Raw genomic sequence first — 24,148 nt, 5'->3', positions numbered from 1 at the left:
TTCCCAAGGATCTAAGGATTCCAGCATGCAGACTGATGATCCAGGTTGTGAAAAGAATGGTCGCTCAGGTAAAATATCAGAGAGCTTCTAGTGCATATGGTATTGGGTTACTAGCTTAAGCCAAAGTCTTTAGAGATTAGAAACTTTGGAAGCAAATTGGAAGGAGAAGTTATGGAACTTCAAGATTAGGAACCATTTACTCTTATAATGATAAAAATAAATCTACAATTCAGAAATATATGGTCGAAGTCATATCATCTCGACAGGGAGAATACCAGCTTCAACAAGTAAATAACAGTCAACATGGCCATTTATACAGGATTAAGTCATCTGATCACTTTGAAAAATGTAATAATCTGCATTGTTCTGATACGCTTGGTCTAAAAAGACATATTAAACAATAACAACAGAATCCTCCATTACAATGTGGTATGGTGACAGGAGGCGGCTATAGGTAACCATTTCTCTCTGAAGAATTCTCTATCTGCAATATGGTTATTCTAATACATGCTTGTGAAAATATTTCAAAAATTAGCTTCCAGTACTACTTTCCAAAAGTATTCTGTTAACTAACAAATATCTGCCATTTTTTGCTTCTGAGAGTCAATGAACAACAGCTTGAGGACCATCATCTATCATTAAAAAAATTGAGAGGGGGAAGAGCAAAGGAAAGAGATTTAAAAAGCCAAGCCTGTATAGATCAGAATACTCCAATTTTAAAAAAGGTCAAGTTCATCTCATCTTGGCGATCTTGAACAATGAAAACTTACTTACACACTCTATCATTCTGGTGAATAAAGATAAAGTTGAGTTTAAATTCTTACTTAGCAAAAAAAAACACTTACCTGATAGGGCACATATATTGACATTGTACAGGAGATTTGAAATGTAAGAATGAGAACACCAGGCTTGAATACACAACAAACACAAGGTAGGGAAATGAACTAGTACAGGAAACATTTGTATAAGCACACTTCATCAAAAACTATAAGAACAAATTATTAGCTGAGAAAATAGAGCCACATGAGATTTTACTCACATTGCATGTACCACGCCCTCCAGATGGCATTGTTTAGTCGAATTTTGTCTCTCCAGAGAAGTTTTAATCCTTTGAAATTTTTCCATTTAGGCGAAACCAATTTTCCACTAAAAACAAAAGGATATCAACATGAGTTTCAACAAATTAAATAGATACAAGGTTAGTTGAAAGAATGCAACTAAAATTATTCATTTGTGAAACAGCAGGTAATCTGACAACAAATCTGTGACTAGTTGAATGGACGTGTGCATTAATTTGGGCTCGTTACCTTTGCTCATCTTTAACATTTGCAAAATGCTGATTCCATTACGGAACACACAAATGAAAGGATCTATTCAAAAGCAACAGCTAACCAAAACTGTGAAGTGCAGACGGTATGATGGCACATTATTATGCAAGGTCTGCTGGCCGAAGTGTGGAGGACACATCTGTCTGGGTATGTTGGAGCAGCAAGAAGCAAGTATGAAGGATGTAATCAGAAAGGTGGTATATGTGGAGCAAAGTGCAACATTGAAGACATACCTGAAAGTCACATTAGCAACAACATTTAAAGGTTGACTATTGGGAAGTGGTGTATTCTTTCAATGAACACACAGATGAATCTCAACTCCCAAAAAAAGGTACGATTTTGTCAGAGTTGAAAATGCAAAAGAAACACAGGAATCAAATGGTCCACTTTAAATTTTAATAGAGGGGAGTCAACAGGCTGATGTTTAACCCAGTCACAAAAAGTGGGCTTATCATTTAAATGTTGTAGTGATGCCTAATGCCTCCATTTTAACAATCATTCTATTTTTAATCAGAAATGATCAGAGAAATTTGGCAGCTAAAATGGAAAAAAAGGGCTAAATCCATGAGTTAAGTACCCAAATGTTCCCAAACCACCATCAGAAATACCCCCTGCCCCCTTAACACTGCCAGACTTCTCAGCAGGCACCTCCTACCATAATGAAGAAGCCCAGAACTTTTCCCTCACCCTCATGCAGAATGTTGAGGATACAGAGTACGGGGGTTCAGGTCAGAGGATAATCCAAAATGGAATACGTAAATAGTAACAAGGTTGAAGTGCTACTTTTATCGCAATACGTCAGAGATGCAAGATTTGAAATGCTGTTCCAGACTTCTATTTTAGCAATGTTATACCTGACAAGGAAACAATGGGATTAATAAAACAAAATTTCACTTAAATAAATAAATCTTTCAACAATGCTCTTAATTTATTTCGCACATTTCTTCCATTCTAGTCAGAATAGGCACTCCATCTCCAGGCAGAAAATGAACAAAGAAAATTTACGGCCCAGGAACAGGCCCTTCGGCCCTCCAAGCCTGAGCTGATCCAAATGTACTGTCTAAAACTATCGGTCAATCCCTAAGCATCTGTATCCCTCCGCTCCCCACCTACACATGCATCTGTCCAGATGCATCTTAAATGAATCTACCGTGCCTACCTCTACCACCTCTGCTGGCAACGCATTCCAAATGCCCACCACCCTCTGTGTGAAGTACTTACCAGGTGTATCCCCCTTAAATTTTCCACCTCTCACTTTGAAAGCATGACCTCTCGTTATTGAATCCTTCACCCTGAGAAAAAGCTTGCGTCTATCTACCCTGACTATTCTCTTCATGATTTTGTAAACCTTAATCAGGTTCCCCTCTCAATCTCCTTTTTTCTAGTGAAAATAAACCTAACCTACTCAACCTCTCTTTATAGCTAGCACCTTCCATATCAGGCAACATCCTTGTAAACCTTCTCTGCACCCTCTCCAAAGTTTCCACATCCTTTTGGTAATGTGGTGACCAGAACTGTACACAGTATTCTAAATGCAGCCGAACCAATGACTTGCCAGTTCTTAGACTCAATACCCCGTCCGATGAAGGCAAGCATATTATATGCCTTCTTGACCACTCTATCCACCTGTGCAGCAACCTTCAGGGTACAACAGACCTGCACTCCCAGATCTCTCTGCCCATCAACTTTTCCCAAGGCTCTTCCATTCATTGTATAATTCGCTCTAGAATTAGACTTGCCTAAATGCATCACCTCACATTTGTCTGGATTGAAAGCCATCTGCCAGTTTTCCGCCCAACTCTCCAGTCTATCTATATCCTCCTGTATTCTCTGACAGTCCCTTATGCTTTCTACCACTCCACCAATCTTTGTCATCTGCAAACTAGCTGATCATACCAACAGTGCCCACTTCTAGATCATTTATGTGTATTACAAACAACAGTGGCCCCAATACTGACCCCTGTGGAACACCACTGGCCATCTTTCTCCGTTTCAAGAAACTCCCTTCAACTACTACTCTGTCTCCTGTTACTCAACCAGTTCTTTATTCATCGAGCTAGAACACCCTGCACACCATGTGACTTCACTTTCTCCATTAGAATACCATGAGGAACCTTATCAAACGCCTTACTAAAGTCCATGTATATGACATCAACAGCCCTTCCTTCATCTAACAACTTGGTCACTTCCACGAAGAACTGTATTAAGTTGGTAAGGCATGATCTCCCCCGCACAAAACCATGTTGCCCATCACCGATAAGCTCATTCCTTTCCAAATATAAATAGATCCTAATCTCTCAGTACCCGCTCCAGCAACTTCCCCATAACCGACGTCAGGCTGACTGGTCTGTAGTTACCCGGAATATCCCTACTACTCTTCTTGTACAGGGAAACAACATGAGCAACCTTCTAGTCCTCCGGCACCTCACTTGTATTTAAGGATGCCACAAAGATATCTGTCAGGGCCCCAGCTATTTCCTCTCTTGTCTCCCTCAGCAACCTTTGATAGATCCCATCCGGTTCTGGGGATCTGTCCACCTTACTAGCCTCTAGCACACCCAACACATCTTTCCTACTTATGCCAACGTGATCCAGACTAATCAAACTTCTATCTCTAATCTCAACATTCATCATGTTCCTCTCCTCAGTGAACACTGATGCAAAGTAATCATTCAGAATCTCACCCATTCTCTCAGGTTCGACACACAGCCTTCCTTCATTATCCTTTAGTGGACCAATCCTTTCTCTAGTTACCCACTTGCTTCTTACAGAAGAATAAAATGCTTTGGGATTTTCCTTAATTCTGCTCGCTAAAGCTATTTCATGACCCCTTTTAGCCCGCTTGATTCCTTGTTTAAGACTTGTCCTACTCTTCAGATATTCCTCCAGGGCCTGTTCTGTCCTCAGCTGCCTAGACCTTATGTACACTTCCCTTTTCCTCTTGGCTAGTCATACAATTTCTCCTGTCATCCACGAATCTTGCCCTTCCTATCCTTTGCCTTCACAGGACATGCCAATCCTGCACTATCTTTGAAAGCCTCCCACATATCAAATGTGGACTTCCCTTCAAATAGCTGTGTCCAATCCACATTTCTGAGCTCCTGCCTAATTTTGATATAACTGGCCTTGGCTCAGTTTAGCACTCTTCCCTGAGGACCACTCTCTTCGAGTATTGTAAAACTTACAGAATTGTGGTCACTGTTCCCAAAGAAATCCCCCACTGCAACTTCTACTACTTATCCTGGCTCATTTCATACAAATTCTACCCCATCCAGATCTCTGACGCTAAGTGCATCCCAGTCAATGTTGGGAAAATTAAAATCTCCCATCACCACTACCCTATTGCCTCTATATCTATTCATAATCTGTTTACCTATTTGTTCTTCTACCTCACGCTCACTGTTGGGAGGCTGGTAATACAGCCCCAACAATGTAACTGCACCCTTCTTATTTCTCAGCTCCACCCATAATGCCTCACTACCCAAGACCTCCATCGTGTCCTCCTTTAGCACAGCCGTGATATCATCCCTGACCAGCAATGCAACTCCACCCCGTCTTTTACTTCCTTCCCTGTCCTGTCTGAAACATCTATATCCTGGAACATTCAGTTGCCAATCATCATGCCCTTCCTTCAACCAAGTCTCTGTGATGGCAAAAATGTCATACTCCCAGGCACCAATCCAAGCCCTAAATTAATCTGCCTTGAGAAGTATGAAATTTATATTTTAACCTGTACTGCCAGCTAGTTCACATTTTGCGACTCAGTCTAATAATGCTGCGTATCTACTACAATCTTACCAAAAGTTCCAATGATAAAACAGGATTATATAACATGCATATCCAGGGATTAATCTTGCTGCTACTTCATTACCTCAATACCAATGGGTTGCAGCAATGGGGCTGTTTGCATGCATTGGCCCCTCACCTATACACGCATATACATTTTGCTCACATAATTCTTTATCTCTACCCTTGAGAGTGGAAGCTTAGGGATGATTAAGTGATTGCAATACTGGAGATTACTTTAATCAAATTAATGGAAATTGGCTAATGGGATTATAAATTAGCTTAAGGGTGAGAAGCGGATGGCACTAACAAATAGGAAAGGGTGTGCCTTTGGGCAATGACAACTCCAATTCTGTTGCAAATACTGTTATTCACAGAACTCAAACAATTTGCAAGGCGATATTTACTTATATTACCAATAAACTTGATGACACCAAGCCGACAGACAGGGTGCCAAATGTAAGAGTACATAAAGTGAAAATTCAATTCTCATTTGATGCAACCATAAAATGTCCTTCTCTTTAACCTTCCCCTGCACTAAAAAGATATGGAAGGCATGTTTAGAGTTAAATTTTAGACAAATTAATTGGGAATACAAAATTATGCTTTATCAAAGACCTTTCCCCCACAAAATTAAGTGCCACAAGCTAAGTGTGGGTAACTGGGAATCTGGATTTTTGATAAGTATATTAAAATTGACTGATACACACAGTTGTTGGGCCTATGATCTCAAAACTAATTTTTACAGGATCCACATATTTACTTCAACCTTTTTGCATACTTGTTGGCAAGTTAAGAAGCAGAGCCTGTGATTGTTTTTGATTGGTGCATGGGTTTTGCTTCCTGTTTACCATGTGAAACATTGGGTAATGTAATTGAAACTCTCACTGCTAGCTCGCCCATGGATCAGGTAGTAATCTAGAGATTACTAGAGATTATTACCTTGGAAGTCTTGCGGTAAAAATTTAGGTCTTACAGCAAAATCTCCTTTCTACCCCTACCAATGTCACTGGTACCAATGTGAATGATGACAATTGGATCCCTCCCTTTCCTCTCCAAGTTCTTCTTGGAGAGGCCTTCGCCCATTAATCCTATAATGCCAGAAATATTCTACCTACTAGTCACACTTTCCCACACTATGCCCTTCAACTCAGGGAGATCAGCTGTTTTCTATTCACCTGGTTCGTGCCCCTCAATCTTGTACACCTCTTCTAGATCACCCTCAAACTTCCCTGCTCCAATGAAAGCAGCCAGAGCTTACCCAGCCTCTCTTCAAAGCTGAAATGCTTCATCCCAGGCAACATCCTGGTAAATCTCTTTTACACCACCTTCAATGCAATCACATCCTTCCTATACTGTGATGACCAGAACCTCACACAATACTCTAGCTGTGACCTAACCAAAGTTCTACACAGCCCCAGTATGACATTCCAGCTCTTATAATCTATCCCATAAGCGATAAAGATATGCAGCCCGTTTGCCTTAACCACCCTATTACTCTAGGCAGAAGTGGATACTACAGACGCTGGAGATCAGAGTCAAGATTAGAGTGGTGCTGGAAAAGCACAGCGTCAGGCAGCAGGAAAAATCGATGTTTCGGGCAAAAGCCCTTGATTTTTCCCGCTCCTCGGATGATGCCTGACTTGTTGTGCTTTTCCAGCACCACTCTAATCTTAACACCTTATTACCCTGTCCTACCACCTTAAAGCTCCCCAAAATCCCTCTGTTGCTCTGTAGCTATTCATCGACTATTCCCTCGTCTTGTTCCTTCTTCCAAAGTACATCACTTCTCCTTGAGAGAAGCAGGAATAGCAGTACTGAATGCAGGCATAAGTTAATGGTTAAACTGGATACTGTCTTAGTCAGATAGCATCATGTGAACTAGAGGTTGACAATAAATATATTTAAAATCCATGCCAAACCTACCTTGCCAAACTTAACTCAAAACAAGCTACATGAATCTCATTGCTATCCTGCAAAACATTTAACTCTAAACATGCCTCCCATATCTTTTTAGTGCAGGGGAAGGTTAAAGAGAAGGACATTTTATTGTTGCATCAAATGAGAATTGAATTCACCACTGAAACAAGTTTTTCCCCAAAACTTGCCACTAAGCCACATGGGAAAACAGAGTTTATGCTACAACCACTATGACAAACATTGCATCTTCTCCAAAGCCTAATACATTGATGTGTTAAGAAAATGTAAACTTTTTCATCAGTTAGTTATTTCTTACTGTTCATTGAATTTGAAGATTAAGAACCAATCATTTATGAGAACAGATTCAAGCGTTTGGGTCTGTTCTTGGAAAGAAGGCTAAGAGAAGATCTGATATAAATTTTCAAAGTTCATTATGGATACAATAGATAGTGAGAAAGTGTTCCCACTTGTAAAAGAATCAAGAATGAAACGGAACAGATTTAAATGATTTGCAAATGTAGCAAATTTCACATGGAAAAGAAGTTTCAAATGATGAGTTGTTTGGGCCTGAATTGAACAGCTTGGAAGCATGCTGGAAGCAGAGTCATTTCAAACATTCACCTCAGACATTAGATGAACATTCGAACACAAATAATGTGCAAGGATACTGGGTAAATTAGGTGAATGGCAACACATCATAATGCTTTCTGGAGAGCCAGTGCAGACATGATGGTGCAAATTGCCTTCTTCAGTGCCGGAACAACTCTGACTCTGTAAACTAGGGTTTACTATAATCTACAGCAAGTGTACTGAAGGTACATTTTCAAGCAATCAAAGGTGTGCTTAAACTAACTGCAGAATATTTTACATAGCTAATAACAGAAGCCTTAATACTCTGGTGTCTGTCTGCCTGAATTTTCATGTGGAGAAAATGAGGACTGCAGATGCTGGAGATCAGAGTTGAGTGTGTGTTGCTGGGAAAGCACAGCAGGTCAGGCAGCATCTGAGGAGGAGAATCGACGTTTTGGGCATAAGCCGTTCATCAGGAATAAGGCTTGTGGGTCGGGGGCTGAGAGATAAATGGGAGGGGGAGGGGTGGGGAAGGTAGCTGAGAAAACAATAGGTGGATGAAGATGAGGGAGAAGGTGATAGGTCACAGGGGGGAGCGGTGGACAGGTCAGGAGGCTTGGGACTGGGATAACGTGGAGGGAGGGGAAATGAGGAAGATGTTGAAGTCCACATTTATCCCGTCTGTAGGGTCCCAAGGTAAAATATGAGGCATTCTTCCTCCAGGTGTCAGATGGTAAAATGGTTTGGCGGTGGAAGTAGTCCAGGACCTGCATGTCCTTGATGGAGTGGGAGGGGGAGTTGAAGCCATGGGGCGGTGGGGTTGGTGGGTATGGGTGAGCCAGAGATGTTCTCTGAAATGATCTGCAAACAGGCATCCTGTCTCCCCGATGTAGAGACCACCTCAACGGATGCAATAGATGACATTGGTAGAGGTACAAGTAAATTTCTGACGGATGTGGAAGGATCTCTTGAGGCCCTGGACAGAGGTGAGGGGAGTAGTGTGAGCGCAGGTTTTGCACTTCATGCGGTGGCAGGGAAAAGATGCCAGGAGTGGGGTGTGGACCTAATGAGGGAGTCACTGAGGGAATGAACTCTCTGGAACACTGATAGGGGTGGGGAGGGAAATATAAATGGTGGTGGGGTCTGTTTGGAGGTGGTGGAAAATGATGCGTTGTATGCGGAGGTTGGGGAGATGGAAGGTGAAGACGGGGGGGGGGGGGTCTGTCCTTGTTGCTTTGGGAGAGGTGAGGTTCAAGGGCGGTGGTGCGTGAAGTGGAGGAGATGCGCTGGAGGACATCGTCAACCATGTGGGAAGGGAAGTTGCGATCTTGGAAGGAGGCCATCTAGGACTTTGAGGTGGAATTGGTCATCCTGGGAACAGATGCGGCGGAGGCATTGGGAATAAGGGGTGGCAGTTTTACAGGAGGTAGGGTGGGAGGACATGTAGTCTAGGTAGATGTGGGAGTCGGTGGGTTTGTAGTAGATGCCTGTGGTTAGTCGATCACCAGAGACGGTGATGGAGAGGTCAAGGGAGGTTGTCAAGATGGTCCAGGTGACTTTGAGGTCGAGGTGAAAAGTGTTGGTAAAGTTGATGAATTGTTCTACCTCCTTGTGGGAGCACGAGGTGGCGCCGATACAGTCATCTACGTAGTAGAGGAACAGGCGAGGGGTGCTGCCGGTGTAACTACGGAAGATGGACTGTTCCACGTACCCAACAAACAGGCAGGTATAGCTGGGTCCCATGCAGGTGCTACCCCAGCGATTGTAGAAGGAGTGGCTGCGTGACTAATGGTGTCTGGGTGGTTCCAGAGGCCAGGAGCAGGTTCTGGAAAGTTTGAGGAAACCGGTGTATTGAGGGAAGTACATGAAAGTATGTTTAACGTGCATTCTTTTATACCTAATATGGTGGAGAAAAACCGCTTGTTGGGCGCATAAATCCTTCTGAGGATATAGAAATGCAGAGGTCCATTGCAGGTCTGGGAGAGTGTGGCTCTGAGCTGGGGCAGGACTGACTGCAGGTAGAGTAGATGGCAGCACATGGAGCAGAAAATCCAGGAAGAGAATTGTTGCTGAAGGTTTCAGATTTGTAGTGTGTACTGGGTATCCTGTTCAGGTCTAAACTATGTTGGTCTGAACGAGGTTCGCAGTCCATGTGGAATCAGACTGTAGGTGACTGTGTAGGCAGGCACTGAGGAAGATGATGTGGCTGTGGTCGCGAGTCTGCCTGAGGACGTGGCTAAAGAGCTTCAGGGCAGAGGAGAGGACCTGGGGGGTGCAATGAGAGAGGGACTCACTGAGATCTTTGTAGAGAGAGGAGAACTTCTTCAAGGTAGGCATCCTTGGAAGAGGCTTTGCAGTCAGGTTGAAGTCAGCTAGGAAAAAGTGAGGACTGCAGGTGTCGAAAACCAGAGTCGAGAGTGTGTTGCTGGGCAAGCACAACAGGTCAGGCAGCATCCGAGGAGCAGGGGCAGGAGAATCAACGTTTCAGGCATAAGCCCTTCATCAGGAATGAGGCTTGTGGGCCGGGGGCTGAGAGATAAATGGGAGGGGGTTTGAGAAAGCGATAGGCGGATGAAAGTGAGGGAGAAGGTGATAGGTCAGAGGGGGGACTGATGGACAGGTCAGGAGGGCGGTCCAAGTTGGAGGCTTGGGACTGGGATAATGTAGGGGGAGGGCAAATGAGGAAGCTGTGGTTGTAGGGTCCCAAGGCAGAATATGAGACGTCCTTCCTCCAGCTGTCAAGTGGTGACGGTTTGGTGGTGAATTTTCATGTGTGCAATCAGCTGTCCTAGTCTGCTGTCCATTCTTCACCCTCTAATACTTCAGCTTACTTAACACTAAAATATCCTATCCTGCTCCAAGAATGGTTCATCCATTTTCCTTCCTGATATTTATTGGTTTTAGCTTCTCACTGCTTTATGTAAATGTATAATTATTATCCTTGTGCTCAAATGGCTCCAGGCATATATAACATGATCCAATTAATAATAAACATGGTAAATTTATACTGGCCTAACATGCTGGCATCACTTTTCTACACCTGTCTGTCTGTCGATGTATTTAGTTAAAGGATTTGAGTTCAAAGTGTACAGAAGCTTCTGGTAATGGTTCCCAATCATTCAGAGTTATAGAATCATTCAGCACAGAAATAGACCCTTCAGTCCAACTCATACATGCTGACCACGTTTCCTAAACTATTTCCACTTGCTGCATTTGTCCTATTTTCCTCTCAACCCTTCCTATTTATGTACCTGATCAAATGTCTTTTAAATGCTGTAACTGTACCTGCATCTACCACTTCCTCAGGCAGTTCATCATTCCACATATGAACCACCCTACGTGTGAAAATGTTGCCTGCCCCTCAGGTCCCTTTTTAATCTTCCTCATCTCATCCTAAAAATATGCCCCCAAGTTTTGAACATCCCCATCCTGGGAAAAGATCTTTGCTATTCACCTTATCTATACCCCTCATGATTTTATGAGCCTCTACAACATCACCCTTCAAGCTCCCAGACTCCAAGGAAAAAATCTCAGCCATACAGCCTCTCCTTATAATTCAAGCCCTGCAGTCTTGGCAACATCCTGTTAAATCTTTTCTGAACCCTCTCCAATTTAATAATACCCTTACTATAGCAGAGCGACCAGAACTGCACAATCTCAACAGGACATCGCAACTCCTATACTCAATGGTCTGAGCAATGAAGGCAGGCATACTAAACCCACCTATCCGTGATGCAACTTTCAATTAATTATGTACCTGACCCCCTAGGTCTCTTTATTTGGCAACACTCCCCTGAACACCAAATTTGGTGTCATCTGCAAACTTACTTACTAACTATGCCTCCTAAATTCTCATCCAAATTGTTTATATAATATGACAAACAACACTGGATCCAGCACTAATCCCTGCGGAACAGAGTCCTTCGGTCCAAAAAAAAACCCTGCAATACTTGTCTCCTAATATCAAGCCAATTTTGTATCCAACTGACAAACTCTCCCTGGACCCCATATGATCTAACTTTATTAATCAGACCAGCATGCTGAACATTGTCAAAAGTTTCACTAATGTCCATGCCTCTCCAACCACTTACCCAACACTGATGTCAGATTCACCAGTCAATAGTTCCTAGGCTTCTCCTTACAGCCTTTCTTAAATAAAGGCACAACATTAGCCACTCTCCAGTTCTTCGGCACCTCATCCATAGCCATAGTTGATGCAAATATCTCTGCTAAGGGCCCCGAAATTTCTTCCCTAACTTTCCACAATATCCTGGGATACACTTGATCATGTCCAGGAAATTTATCCACCTTTATGTTTCTTTTAAGACCTCTAGAACTTGCTCTTCTATAATGTGGACTGTTATTAAGACACCAATATTTATTTTACCGAGTTGTCTAGCCTCCATTTCTTTCTCCATGGTAAAAACTGACATGAAATATTTGTTTATAAGTAGCCTTTTTCCATTAATTCCTATCTCCTGATGGCAGCAGCATCTGATTAATATTTTGATTAAGCATGTTAGGTCTTGTTAATGGAATACAACAATATTTAGGATTATGTAAAATGCAAATCCATTGACTTCCCAAAAATAATTACCTCATCATGTTACACGTCAATTTTAATTCAACCCCTTTTTATTCATTTGTTCAGAAATAAGAGTATTTCACTTCAAATTAACTCCGCGCTGATGAAATAATTTACCCCAGCTGCGTTACAAAGAATAACCACTATTCTGAATGATTTCAGGTTGCTGCCATTCCCCAACCTGAAGCAGGAAGAACTCTCAAATTCTTTAACCTTACTTTGGTCTTTATTGTTTAAGAAATCCAAGTAATCCAGGATATGCATCCACTGTCCAAAACTTCACAACTGAATAAGTCCATGACTAAAAGATTCGTTACTGGTTAGAAACTCCTTGTTACTCATCCAAATTTGTCTGCTTAATTAGTGTCACCATTTCTGCCTTCTGAATCTTCCATGTCTTGTCCAATACTCTAAATTTCAAACCAGATCATTCCATTTAATTCATTATATAATAGTATTTTAACTCATGCAGAAAATATCACAAATATTTCCTGGGCAGTTCTGGGATTCAGTCTTCTGTTAAAAGTCCCCAGTTCGCATCATCTGTTGTTACAATTATCAAATGTATCTCTATCCTCAAGTCTTTAATTATATCTGTCCTTTCATATAAATATTTATAACCGATATCTGATCAGTCTCAATTTGTCTCATATTACTACTGAACACTCCATTCTTTGTGTTACTGTTGAACATCTCATTTAATCCAGAAAGCCACTAGGAATGAATGCTTCCCAGTAATATTTTTAAGAATTCTGATATCTATTCCGAAAGCGTGTTTCTTTCTGAAAATCTATTCACAATTAATGCCGGGAATCTATCAGTGTTTGACTCACGTTTTGCTTTTTGGGAATACTTTCATACTTCAGTTGCTGTTCCAATTCAAATTATTCTACTAGTAGTATTCAATAACAGAAACTAGTGACCCAATAAACAGAGAAATTTAATGAGTTGCTAGGCACTACATAACTGGAGTATTGCTGAAAAAAATGCTGTCAAAACATCATGTTCTGCACATATTATAAGAGAATCACAAGAATACTGAATTTCAGAGTGAACAATACTTTATACTGCATGAGATAAAGGTGCCAATGGTTGGCAAATGGACTCTTGATTGGTTGAGATACTGCTATAGGAAATGCCAGGGTACAGTTGTTCCAAGTTTTTTTTCTCTGGTTGAAAAAAAAACAATGCCTAGTAGTGAGCTGTCCTTTATTATTCTTTTCTCAAGAGATATTGGCATTGCTGTCTAGGGAAGGACTTATTGCTAATCCCTATTACTCATCAACTAGATAGTGGTGAGCCACCTTCATGACCTGTTGCAGTCCACTGTCTTTACCCACAGTACTAAGAAAAGGACTTCTTGGATTGTGCCCCACTAACAGTGGCCTCGCAATAGTGAAAGAACAGAGGTTTAAATTCATCAGAATGATATCTTGCTGAGGAGAGCTTGCAGGTTAATACAGCTTTCAATAGGGCCTTGATGAATTGCTGCAGTGCATCTTGTAAATGGTACACACTGCTTTCATTCTGCATCAATGAATGTTTAAGGCACTAGATTAGGGATCAAGTAGGTTACTTCATCTTGGATGACATCAAGCTTCTTGATTATTATTGGAACTGCACTCTTTCTAGCAAATGCTAAGTATTATCACAACGCAACTTTTTTCTCTCTCCTTGGAAAGGACATGGCCCTAAAATTAATTTATTTAGCTTCTAGCAAATATAATGTGCCCCATTGTAACCCAAACTAAAAATCAGCCACCTCTTCTCAGAGTATAGATTGGCACTTTCTCTGAAACGTGGTAATCTTGCAATTCTGTACAAATAAATGCAAAACAAAAGCTTCAACAGTATGACTCTTCCAACAATAAATATTACATTTTTGCAGACTTTCTAGTGTTGTCATTTCGACTTCTTTGGCCTTGAAGATCCCATATTGAAAATCTGAGAAAGACCATTGTGCAGGGATAAAATAATATAGTGATTGGATTTTTTTTCAATTCATCAAATTCTTCCAACCCTTAAATAATCTCTAACCTTGTCTAGTTTAAAACTAGCAAAAATTGTTCCATTAGAAGAAAACCTGAAACAATAACAATAAACAATAGACAGTTCACAATAGAAATATATGCTGTTACTCTAAAATACAAGTAAGTCCAAGTGAAAAATACAAAAATAGTGACAGTCACAAGAAGTGTTTTTTTTTTAATTTTTCACAATTGTTCAAACTTTACAATGGCCTGACCTTCTATAGTAAAGAGGCATTCAAAAACATTGGGAGCTACCTTTGGCAAAAGTAATATTTTCCTGTTTAGTGTGCTTTGAGCGGGTGCAAAACAATCTGTCTTGTTGACAATGCAGTTAAACATCTTTTCCATATTTTCATGCTATACTGCAAAACTCCAAAGCTTCTGTACAGCCTTTGCAGCTTCAGCAAGCAAAACAGGTGGGAGGACATTAATAGGACCCTTCAGGCTCATCAGCTTTATGAGCAATATTCACACCGATTTGACAGAGAGATCCCATTGTCAAATGATGCAAGTCTGCAATTTTTCACTGCAGTGTCGCCTAATTCCATTCCAATTGGTTGGCATTACCACACAAAATGCTGGCGTGAGTCTAACCAATTTAGAGTACCAAGCTGGAACTTCGACTGTCACGGACATCCTTCTAATGGAGTTCCAAATCTAGCTAGCAGGAACGGTTAATAAATTTGCCGCAAACAGAGTTTTAGGTTATCCAAATTTTGATCATTACAATTTCATGTTCATAAATCAAACAGAAGCCAGCAGTCCATTAGGCCTGGCTTGTCCTCAATGGTATCCTCCAATTCCATTCATCTATCACAACTCAACCCTTTAAATGCATCTTTCTATTCCCATTTGTCTCACATACTCATTTAGAATGCTTAAGAAAGCATCCAAGCTAGTTAACTCAACTATTTCCTGTGGCAGTGTGTTCCACATTGAGTAAATAAATTGCTCTTTAATTCCCTATTGGACTTATTGTACACTGTAACCTCTCTAGTCCGGAAATCTATTGTTTAGAAACATCAACAGAATTTTATTGAGCAGACAGAACAAGCAACACGTGAAACAAGCAACACGTGAATCCACGGGAGTTATTTTAGTACAGCATATTTGGCAGGGTTAGATACATTATTTATTGTAAAGTGAAACAATTTTTATTACTGCTTTATATTTTATCACCATTTTGTGATTCAGGTAAATATTTATATCTATGCTTTTGGGTTCACACTTTATAATTAGGTGTTCTAACAACACTCCGAAATCCAGAAATCACTTGGTTCCAAGCATTCTGGGCTAAAGAGGTAACTTAACTAAGTATCGTAAGTACAATATCTTTACTTATGACACTTAGGTTTGGATTTTCTCACAACTCAAAATACTCTCGCCACATTTACACTGTCCAACCGATTTATAACTTTAAAACCATCATCCAAGACTTCTCATTTTCTAAGAAAAAGTGCAAATCTGTTCAATTTTTCACAGAAATTGTAATCTCAGTTCCAGCACCTTCACTGTAAACCTCTTTTCGAAACAAATTCTAAGGTGCTTTTATACCTTTTCCATAGCAGAGCAGCTATATCTGCTCAGAATCATGAAGAAGAGATCACATCCAGAATGAGAGACAGCTTGAGCGAGGATATGGTTCAGGGAATTTGGAGGCAGCACGGAAATTTGGTGTAGAGGGAAAGAGGTGCTTTATGCTTCCTTTTTTTTGGCTCATAGTTTGTAGGGTTTTTTTTAAGCAGGATAAATTGAAGCCCAGGATCAGGGGCCCAATACAAGTGACATTCACAAGAAAACCCATCAGTTCATCAGCTGGTGACAGCTATTAATTTGACAATCACATTATTCAGATTGAAGGTAAATATTTACAGATTTAAAAATTCTTACTAGTCTAGTTGGTAAAAATCAAATTAAGAACTAAGTAAACAAAATAGTCATGTAGGACCAGACAATGTACTGCAACTGCATGATAGGGAGCTGGTGGACCCCATTACATCCATAGCAAGTGTTGGTTGCATGAGGAACGCCAGCTCGGATTTGATTAGCTGGAGTCAAAGCTTTGATTATTGCAACACATCAGGAATGAGGAAGAGCATTACCTGGACGCTGTGTTTCAGGAGACAGTCACAGCCCACACAGTGGCTTCCACAAATTCGGTCAGTGATCAGGGACAGGAGGGTGCAACAACAAGCAAGGCAAGTAGAGGAATCCAGGGCGTAGTGCTGAAGGAGCCTCAGCTCGAGAGCTCGTCTAACAGGATCAAGATTCTTGCCCCAATGTGGATGACAGAGCGAGGATGAGCAAACAGACTATAACACCATGGTACAGGGAGCCATTCAACAGGGGGGAGAAAAGAAAAATATAGGCGTAATAGGTGATAACATAGTCGAGAGAATGGGCACTGTGGCCAAGATCAAGAGTCCTGAAGGCTGCTTTGCCTGTATGGTGCCCAGGTTCAGGATATTTCATCTGGGCTGCAGAGAAACCTGGAGTGGGAGGAAAAAGATTCAGTTACCGTGGTCCATTTAGGCACCAACGATATAGGCAGAAAGAGATTCTGCTAAGGGAACGAGGAGCCGGGGCTCAATTAGAAAGCAGTACCATTAAGATAATAATTTCTGGATTACCACCTGAACTGAATTATTTGACAAAGGATCAACAAAATTATTTGGCTCTAAGACTGGGGTGTGGGAGAATTCATGGACACTTGCACTAGTATAGAGTCATAGAGTTATAGAGATGTACAGCACGGAAACAGATCCTTCAGTCCAGCTCGTCTGTAGTACTGGAGAAGGAATCATGTTGGGACCAGAGTCTCGGCAGATTGCATAACTAGAGCTGTGGACAGAACTTAAATCTAAATAGTGAGAAGGGGGAGTGTTCAGTTCCATGGAACATTACAGAAAAAATTACAAGTGAGGCCAAAGCAGGGCTTAGCATTAGCCGCTTTTAAGTTTTCCAAAACAAATACTAGGACAAAGTACGGGAAGAGATCAGGCATCTAACTTCAGGCAAAACAATAAGGGGACAACTATGAGGAGGGGGGTAGTCAATGCAGGACTGAGGGTGCTGTACTTAAATGCATGCAATATATTAAACAAGGTAAATAAGCTTGTAGCGAGATTGAAATGGGTGGATATAATGTTATGGATATCACAGAGACATGGCTGCGAAGGGATCAAGGATGAGAACTAACTATCCAAAGACAAAAATTTCCAAAGGAAAGGGAGATGGACAGAGAGGGTGAGTTTGCCTTTTAGGAAGAAATGAAATCAAAATCAATAGCAAGGAGTGATGTAAGGTTGGAAGGTATAGAATCTATATGGGTAGAGTTGAGGAACCACAAAGGAAAAAAGACCCTGATTGGAATTATGTACAGGCCTCCTAACTGTAGTCAGGATGTACAGAAGAAATTAAATCAGGAGACAGAAGACATGTAAGAAAGGCACTATTTCAATATGCAGATGGACTGGACTGTGGATCTCAAGATTTTTGTTTGGAAAGATGGAAGTAGGGCCCACTAGGGGTCATACAATTCTGGATTTGGTGATGTGAAGTGAGGCAGACTTAATTAAGGTACTTCAGGAGAAGAAACCCCTTGGGGCAGTAACTATAATATGATAGAATTCACCCTGCAGTTTGAGAGGGAGAAGCTGGAATCAGATGTAAGAGTATTACAACTGAGGAAAGACATGAAAGAGGAACTGGCCAGAGCTGATTGGAAGCAGAGGTTTCTGGGGGTAATTCAGGAGGCATAGTAGAAACTTATCACAAGGAAGAAACAACATAGTAAGGTCAGGATGAGGCAACCAGGGCTGACCAGGAAAGTCAAGGACAACTTCAAAGCAAAGGAAGCAGCACACGATGTGGTGAAAATTACTGAGAACCAAAGGATCGAGAAGTCTTTAAAAAAATAACAAAAAGAGAGCAGTGGGGGTTGGAGAGAAGATGAAACTGAGGGTAAACTAGGTAGTAATACAAAAGACGACTGCAAGAGTTATTTTAGATATCTGAAAGGTAACAGAGAGACAACAGTGGACATTCATAGAATCCTTACAGTATGGAAACAGGCCGTTCAGCCCAACAAGTCCACACCAACTCTCTGAACAGCATCCCACCCAGATGCCTCCTATCTCTGTAACCCTGCATTTCCCGTGGATAATCCCATATTTTATACACCCCTCAATAATATGGGCAATTTAACATGGCCAATCCACCTAATCTGCACATCCTTGGACTGTGGGAGGAAATTCACGCAGACACGGGGGTGAATGTGCAAACTCCACACAGTGACCTGAGGGTGGGATTGAGCCTGGGTCCCTGACATTGAGAGGTAGCAGCGCTAGCCACTGTGCCAACCAGGAGATAATTTCAGTTGAAAGAATGAGGTTAAATTCATTACCTCCTGCTTAGACCAAAGTTGAAATATTGCTGATATGTGTGGCTTTCCTATTCAATTGTGCAAATACCTGAACCACTTGTGGAGTTCAACTTTTGATGTCTTCCCTGTTATAACATTTGCGTGATTGCATCAGGTCAATTGTTCAGTTGTTGGTGGATTCATCAGATTTGCTCCCTCATGGAGGAAACCCATGCGGACTCAGGGAGAATATGCAAACTCCACACAGACAGTTGCCAGAGGCTGGAATTGAACACGGATCCCTGATGGTGTGAGACAGCAGTGCTAACCACTGAGCCACCATGCCAACCAATGACATAGGACTGCTGGAAGTTAGGCTGGAGTAGAGGTAATGGGGAACAAAAATATGATGGAGAAACTGGATAGGTACTTTGCATCAGTTTTCACAGCAGAAGACACCAACAGCATACCAGAACATAGAACATAGAAGAATACAGCGCAGTACAGGCCCTTCGGCCCTCGATGTTGCGCCGATCCAAGCCCACCTAACCTACACTAGCCCACTATCCGCCATATGCCTATCCAATGCCCGCTTAAATGCCCATAATGAGGGCATTCCATGGCAGGGCATTCCATGAACTCACGACTCGCTGAGTAAAGAACCTACCCCTAACATCTGTCCTATACTACCCCCCCTTAATTTAAAGCTATGCCCCCTTGTAATAGCTGACTCCATACGTGGAAAAAGATTCTCACTGCCGACCCTATCTAAACCCCTAATCATCTTGTACACCTCTATCAAGTCACCCCTAAACCTTCTTTTCTCCAATGAAAACAACCCCAAGTGCCTCAGCCTTTCCTCATACGATCTTTCTACCATACCAGGCAACATCCTGGTAAACCTCCTCTGCACTCCTCTGTTCCAGTGCCTCCACATCCTTCCTATAATATGGCGACCAAAACTGCACACAATACTCCAGATGCGTCCGCACCAGAGTCTTATACAACTGCAACATGACCTCAGTACTCCGGAACTCAATTCCTCTACCAATAAAAGCCAGTACGCCATATGCCTTCTTCACCGCACTATTTACCTGGGTGGCAACTTTCAAAGATCTGTGTACATGGACACCAAGATCCCTCTGCTCATCCACACAACCAAGTATCCCACCATTAGCCCAGTACCCCATCTTTTTATTACTCTTACCAAAGTGAATCACCTCACACTTAGCTACATTGAACTCCATTTGCCACCTTTCTGCCCAGTTCTGCAGCTTATCTATATCCCGCTGTAACCTGCCATATCCTTCCTCACTGTGTACAACTCCTCCGACTTTCGTATCATCCGCAAACTTGCTCACCCAACTTTCTAACCCCTCCTCCAGGTCATTTATAAAAATGACAAACAGCAATGGTCCCAAAACAGATCCTTGCGGAACACCGCTAGTGATGGCACTCCAAGATGAACCTTTGCCATCAACTACTACCCTCTGTCTTCTTCCAGCCAGCCAACTCCTAATCCAACTCACCCTCAATGCCATACCTCCGTATTTTTTGCAGTAGTCTACCATGGGGAACCTTATCAAACGCCTTACTAAAATCCATATACACCACATCTACCGCTTTCCCCTCATCCACCTCCTTAGTCCAGAACTTCAGGGGCGAGTGTAGAAACCATCACTAAGGGGCAGCTGCTGAGGAAGCTGAAAGGCCCAAAGGTGAATAAATCACCTGGACCAAATGGACTATACTCCAGAGTCCTGAAGGAGATTGCAGAGGCATTGGTGGCGATCTTTCAGGTATCATTGGAGTCAGGAAGAGTTCCAGAGGTCTGGAAAATGGCTAATGTAATACCCCTTTTTAAGAAAGGAGGGAGACAGAAGACAGGAAACTATAGGCTGGTTTGCCTGATTTTGCTCATTGGTAAGATTATAGAGTATTATTAAGGATAGGTTGCAGAGTACTGGAACTGCATTGCAAAATAGCACTGAGTCAGCATGGCTTCATCAAGGGAAGGTCATGCCTGACAAATCTGTTTGAATTCTTTGGGTGGTAACGAGCAAGTTAGACAAAGCAGAGTCAATGGACATAATCTATTTGGATTTCCAGTAGACCTTTGACAGTGTGCTGCACAGGAGGCTGGTAAATAAGAGCCCATGGTGTTAAGGAAGTGGTATTGTTAATTGATTGAGAATTGGCAGACTGGCAGAAGGCAGTCAGGATAAAAGGACCTCTTTCAAGATGGCAGACGGTGACAAGTGGAGTTTCATAGAGATCAGTGTTGGGACAACTATTCACGTTGAACACTGACAATCTGGATGAAGGAACTGAGAGCATTGTTACTATATTTGCAGATGACAAAAAGACAAGTGGAGGGACAAGTAGTGTTGAGGAAGGAGGGAGGTTGCAAAAGGATACGGACAGGCTAAGAGAGTGGCAGATGTAGGAAAGTGTGATGTCATGCACTTAAGTTGGAAGAATAGAGTAGAGTATTTTCAAAACAGAGAAAAACCGAGGAATATGAAGTACAGAGAGACTTGGGAGTCCTAATTCAAGATTCACTTTCAGGTAATATGCAAGTTCATATGGTAGTTAGGAAGGCAAATGCAATGCTAACATGTACTGCTGAGGCTGTATAAGGCTCTGGTCAGACCTCATTTGGAATACTGACAGAGTTTTGGGTTCCCTATCCAAAGAAGGATGTACTGTTGTTGGAGCAGATCCAGAGACATTTACAAGATAGATCCTAGGAATGAAGGCTTTGTCGTATGATGTGCAGTTGACAGATTTGGTGATGTGAAATGGGTCTGTACGCAATGGAGTTGAGAAGGATAAGGGAGGTTCTTACATAAAACTGTCATGGACCAGACCAAACCCATCAAAATATAGTAAAAGATAGCCTAGACCTTAACTTTTTTTTAGATTTAGACTAGGATTTGCAGGTAGTAGCAAAGCGATGACACTTGCCACCAACCTTGAAGAAAGCAAACCACAAAGCTCTGCTCATCTTTATCATGTTAATTTCCTCTTTTCAATAGAAGTCTGAATTTGGCATCAAGCCAATATCACCACAGGTCCAGGAACAGTGATAAAATCAAGCAGAGTTGGCAGCCAGAAGAATTTTCTCACAGTCAGAAAAACAAAAATAAAACTTCTAAAAAGTGGAGAAACCCAAACAGTATGGCAGCATTTAGCAAAAGAAAATTTGACTATTAAAGAACATTTAACAATTCAATTGTTTTGAGCTATCAAACAGCAACTTTGTCATTTTCACCTCATTTTTAAACTATAGGGCCATCAGTCAGACAAGATCATATGTAAAGAGGTGTAAAATCTGTACCAATCTTGGAGTATAATAAAATCTATATGGGAAAGCAATCATCAAGACAATTTCTTGTGAAAATAATACTCCACCAATTATCAGTGAACACGGATACCAACCACAGTAAAACATGCATTTAATACTCTGCAAGTATATTCAAATATTGCTAGATCGTCCAAGTAGCCAGCTCAAACATCATTGACAAAGGACTGGCCATAAGCAGCTGACAACATTTTAATTTAGAGAATGTGGTGTCCCACAGGACAAAGAGGAAAAAGGCCAGTCTGAAACAAATAATCCTATTCTGCCACATACCTGCTGCTCTCAGCAAATGAGACCACCTTCCTCAGTAATGCCAAGGTAATCATGTTTTGCTTGACTGCAGTATTTCCAAGATGCCTATCTAACATGGATTTGTACAAAAGCCAAAAATTTCTCCAGCACAATGCTGCCAAGACCAAACCACACAATTCAGCACTTGACAGTAACTGCACCTTCACTCATGATTCCATTCTATGTTTTGGCAATTTGTTCACACAGAAGCCAATGGTGCACAGCCTCTGCATTATTTACTTCTTAAGTTCCAAACAGAGCAACACATTGTGATGACAGCCTATTACTATTGTGAAATAAGTTAAAAATCACAGGACCAGATTATAGTCCAATAGGTTTACTTGAAAATACAAGCTTTCAGAGTGCTGCTCCTTCGTCAGGTAGCCAACATTAGAATCCTCAATGACAAACCAGGTTGACTTCCCTAACAAAAATTGTGTTATAGTCCCCAGTTAGAATCGGCACAAACTAAATTCTACCACTCATATCATTTTCTGGGCTAGGTCTTGCATAGTAATTAGGTCTATTAAATCCCAACCAGTACCCTTTCCCCCAATGTATGGTATCAAAATCTTGTCTTTTTTAATAAAAACATCCATTCAATAGCACAGCACCCAGCAACCTCTACTGTTACATAATTTCAGCTGGTAACTTTCATACTCTGATCAACTGCATTCATTGTCCCCAGAGGCTTTCAGCCATCAGCCATCACACGCTTTTATTCTGGAATTCCTTTTCTAAACTCTCTCAACTTCTAGGCCATATAAACCAACTGATGAATATTTGTAAATCAGGAAGAGTTAGTTCTCTCCTTCTGGTTAAAAAAAATCATGATATGTGGGTGCTTCTGGCTAGGTTAGCATTTACTGTCGTGCCTGAAGTGCTCTGAAGAGGTTGTGGTAAGCTGCTTTCCTGAACTGCTGCAATCTTTGGTGTGGTGGAACACCCACAGTGCTGTTAGGATTGGAATTCCAGGCTTTTGACTTCGTGATTCTGAAGGAACATCAATACGATTCCAAGTCAGGAAAATGTGTGGCTTGGAGAGAAATTTGGTGATGTTACAGTCATTAAGGAAACTGACTGAGTTGCAGGGTGAAAAGGCCCCAGTTCTAATGGGCTTCATCCTAGGGTCTCATCTTAGGGCCAACTTTCTAAAATTCGTTAAATTTGATCAAAGTCGCATCAGACTGGAAGTAGTAAATATTTTTCCTCTATTGAAGGGAGAGAGCAGAAAATAGGAACCTACAGACCAGTTAACTTGGCCTCTATCATGGAAAAAGTGTTAGAATTCTCCTAAGGAGATTATTGCTGGGGAGGGGCATGCAAGAAAACCTCAAGATAATGGGAAGAGTCAATATGATTTTACGAAAGAGAAATTATCCTTAACCAATTTACTAGAGTCCTTTGAAATAGTAACATGTGCTATGGATTAAGGAAAGCCTGTAGACATTCTGCACTTGGATTTCCATAAGTTATTGACAATATGCCACTCAAACAATGTTGTGCAACGCAGGAACATATGGTGAAGGTGATGGTTATTAGAAAAGAGTAGAAGTGAAAATAGAAGCAAAATACTGTGAATGCTGGGGACTTCAAATCAAAACTTAAAGTGCTGGAGAAACTCAGCAGGTCTGGCAGCATCTGTGGAGAGAGAAAAACAAGAGTTAACATTTCAAGCTCAATGACTCTTGTTCAGAACCAAACAGGAGGAATGTAATTTGACCAAAGATACATTGGACTCAGTTTTTCTCGCTCTACACATGCTGTCAGAACTTAGGTTCTCCAGCATTTGCTGGTTTCATTATAATGAGGATAGAAGATTCACTGGCTGGCAGAAAACAGTACACTAAAATGGGTCTTTTTCATATTGGCAAGACATGATAAATGGAGCACTGCAGGGTTCTGTACTCA

At 41.4% G+C, this 24,148-nt stretch overlaps 1 protein-coding gene across 2 annotated transcripts in view; it reads right to left on the bottom strand.

The window, feature by feature from the left end:
* Positions 1-24,148, bottom strand: part of mlxip (MLX interacting protein) — a 118,831-nt gene that overhangs the window by 82,520 nt on the left and 12,163 nt on the right. For both annotated transcript variants that reach the window (XM_088000054.1, XM_043715758.2), the window contains exon 2: positions 1,040-1,146. In XM_088000054.1, coding sequence (XP_087856180.1) covers positions 1,040-1,146 — 107 coding nt within the window. The remainder of the gene's footprint in view (positions 1-1,039; positions 1,147-24,148) is intronic.

Source organism: Chiloscyllium plagiosum, unplaced genomic scaffold (assembly GCF_037043375.1).
Source record: "Chiloscyllium plagiosum isolate Xiang-an unplaced genomic scaffold, Cpla_swu_hap1 HiC_scaffold_24, whole genome shotgun sequence".
Taxonomy (NCBI): domain Eukaryota; kingdom Metazoa; phylum Chordata; class Chondrichthyes; order Orectolobiformes; family Hemiscylliidae; genus Chiloscyllium; species Chiloscyllium plagiosum.
The sequence above is the reverse complement of the archived record's forward strand: the minus strand, read 5'-3'. Positions and strand labels throughout refer to the sequence as shown.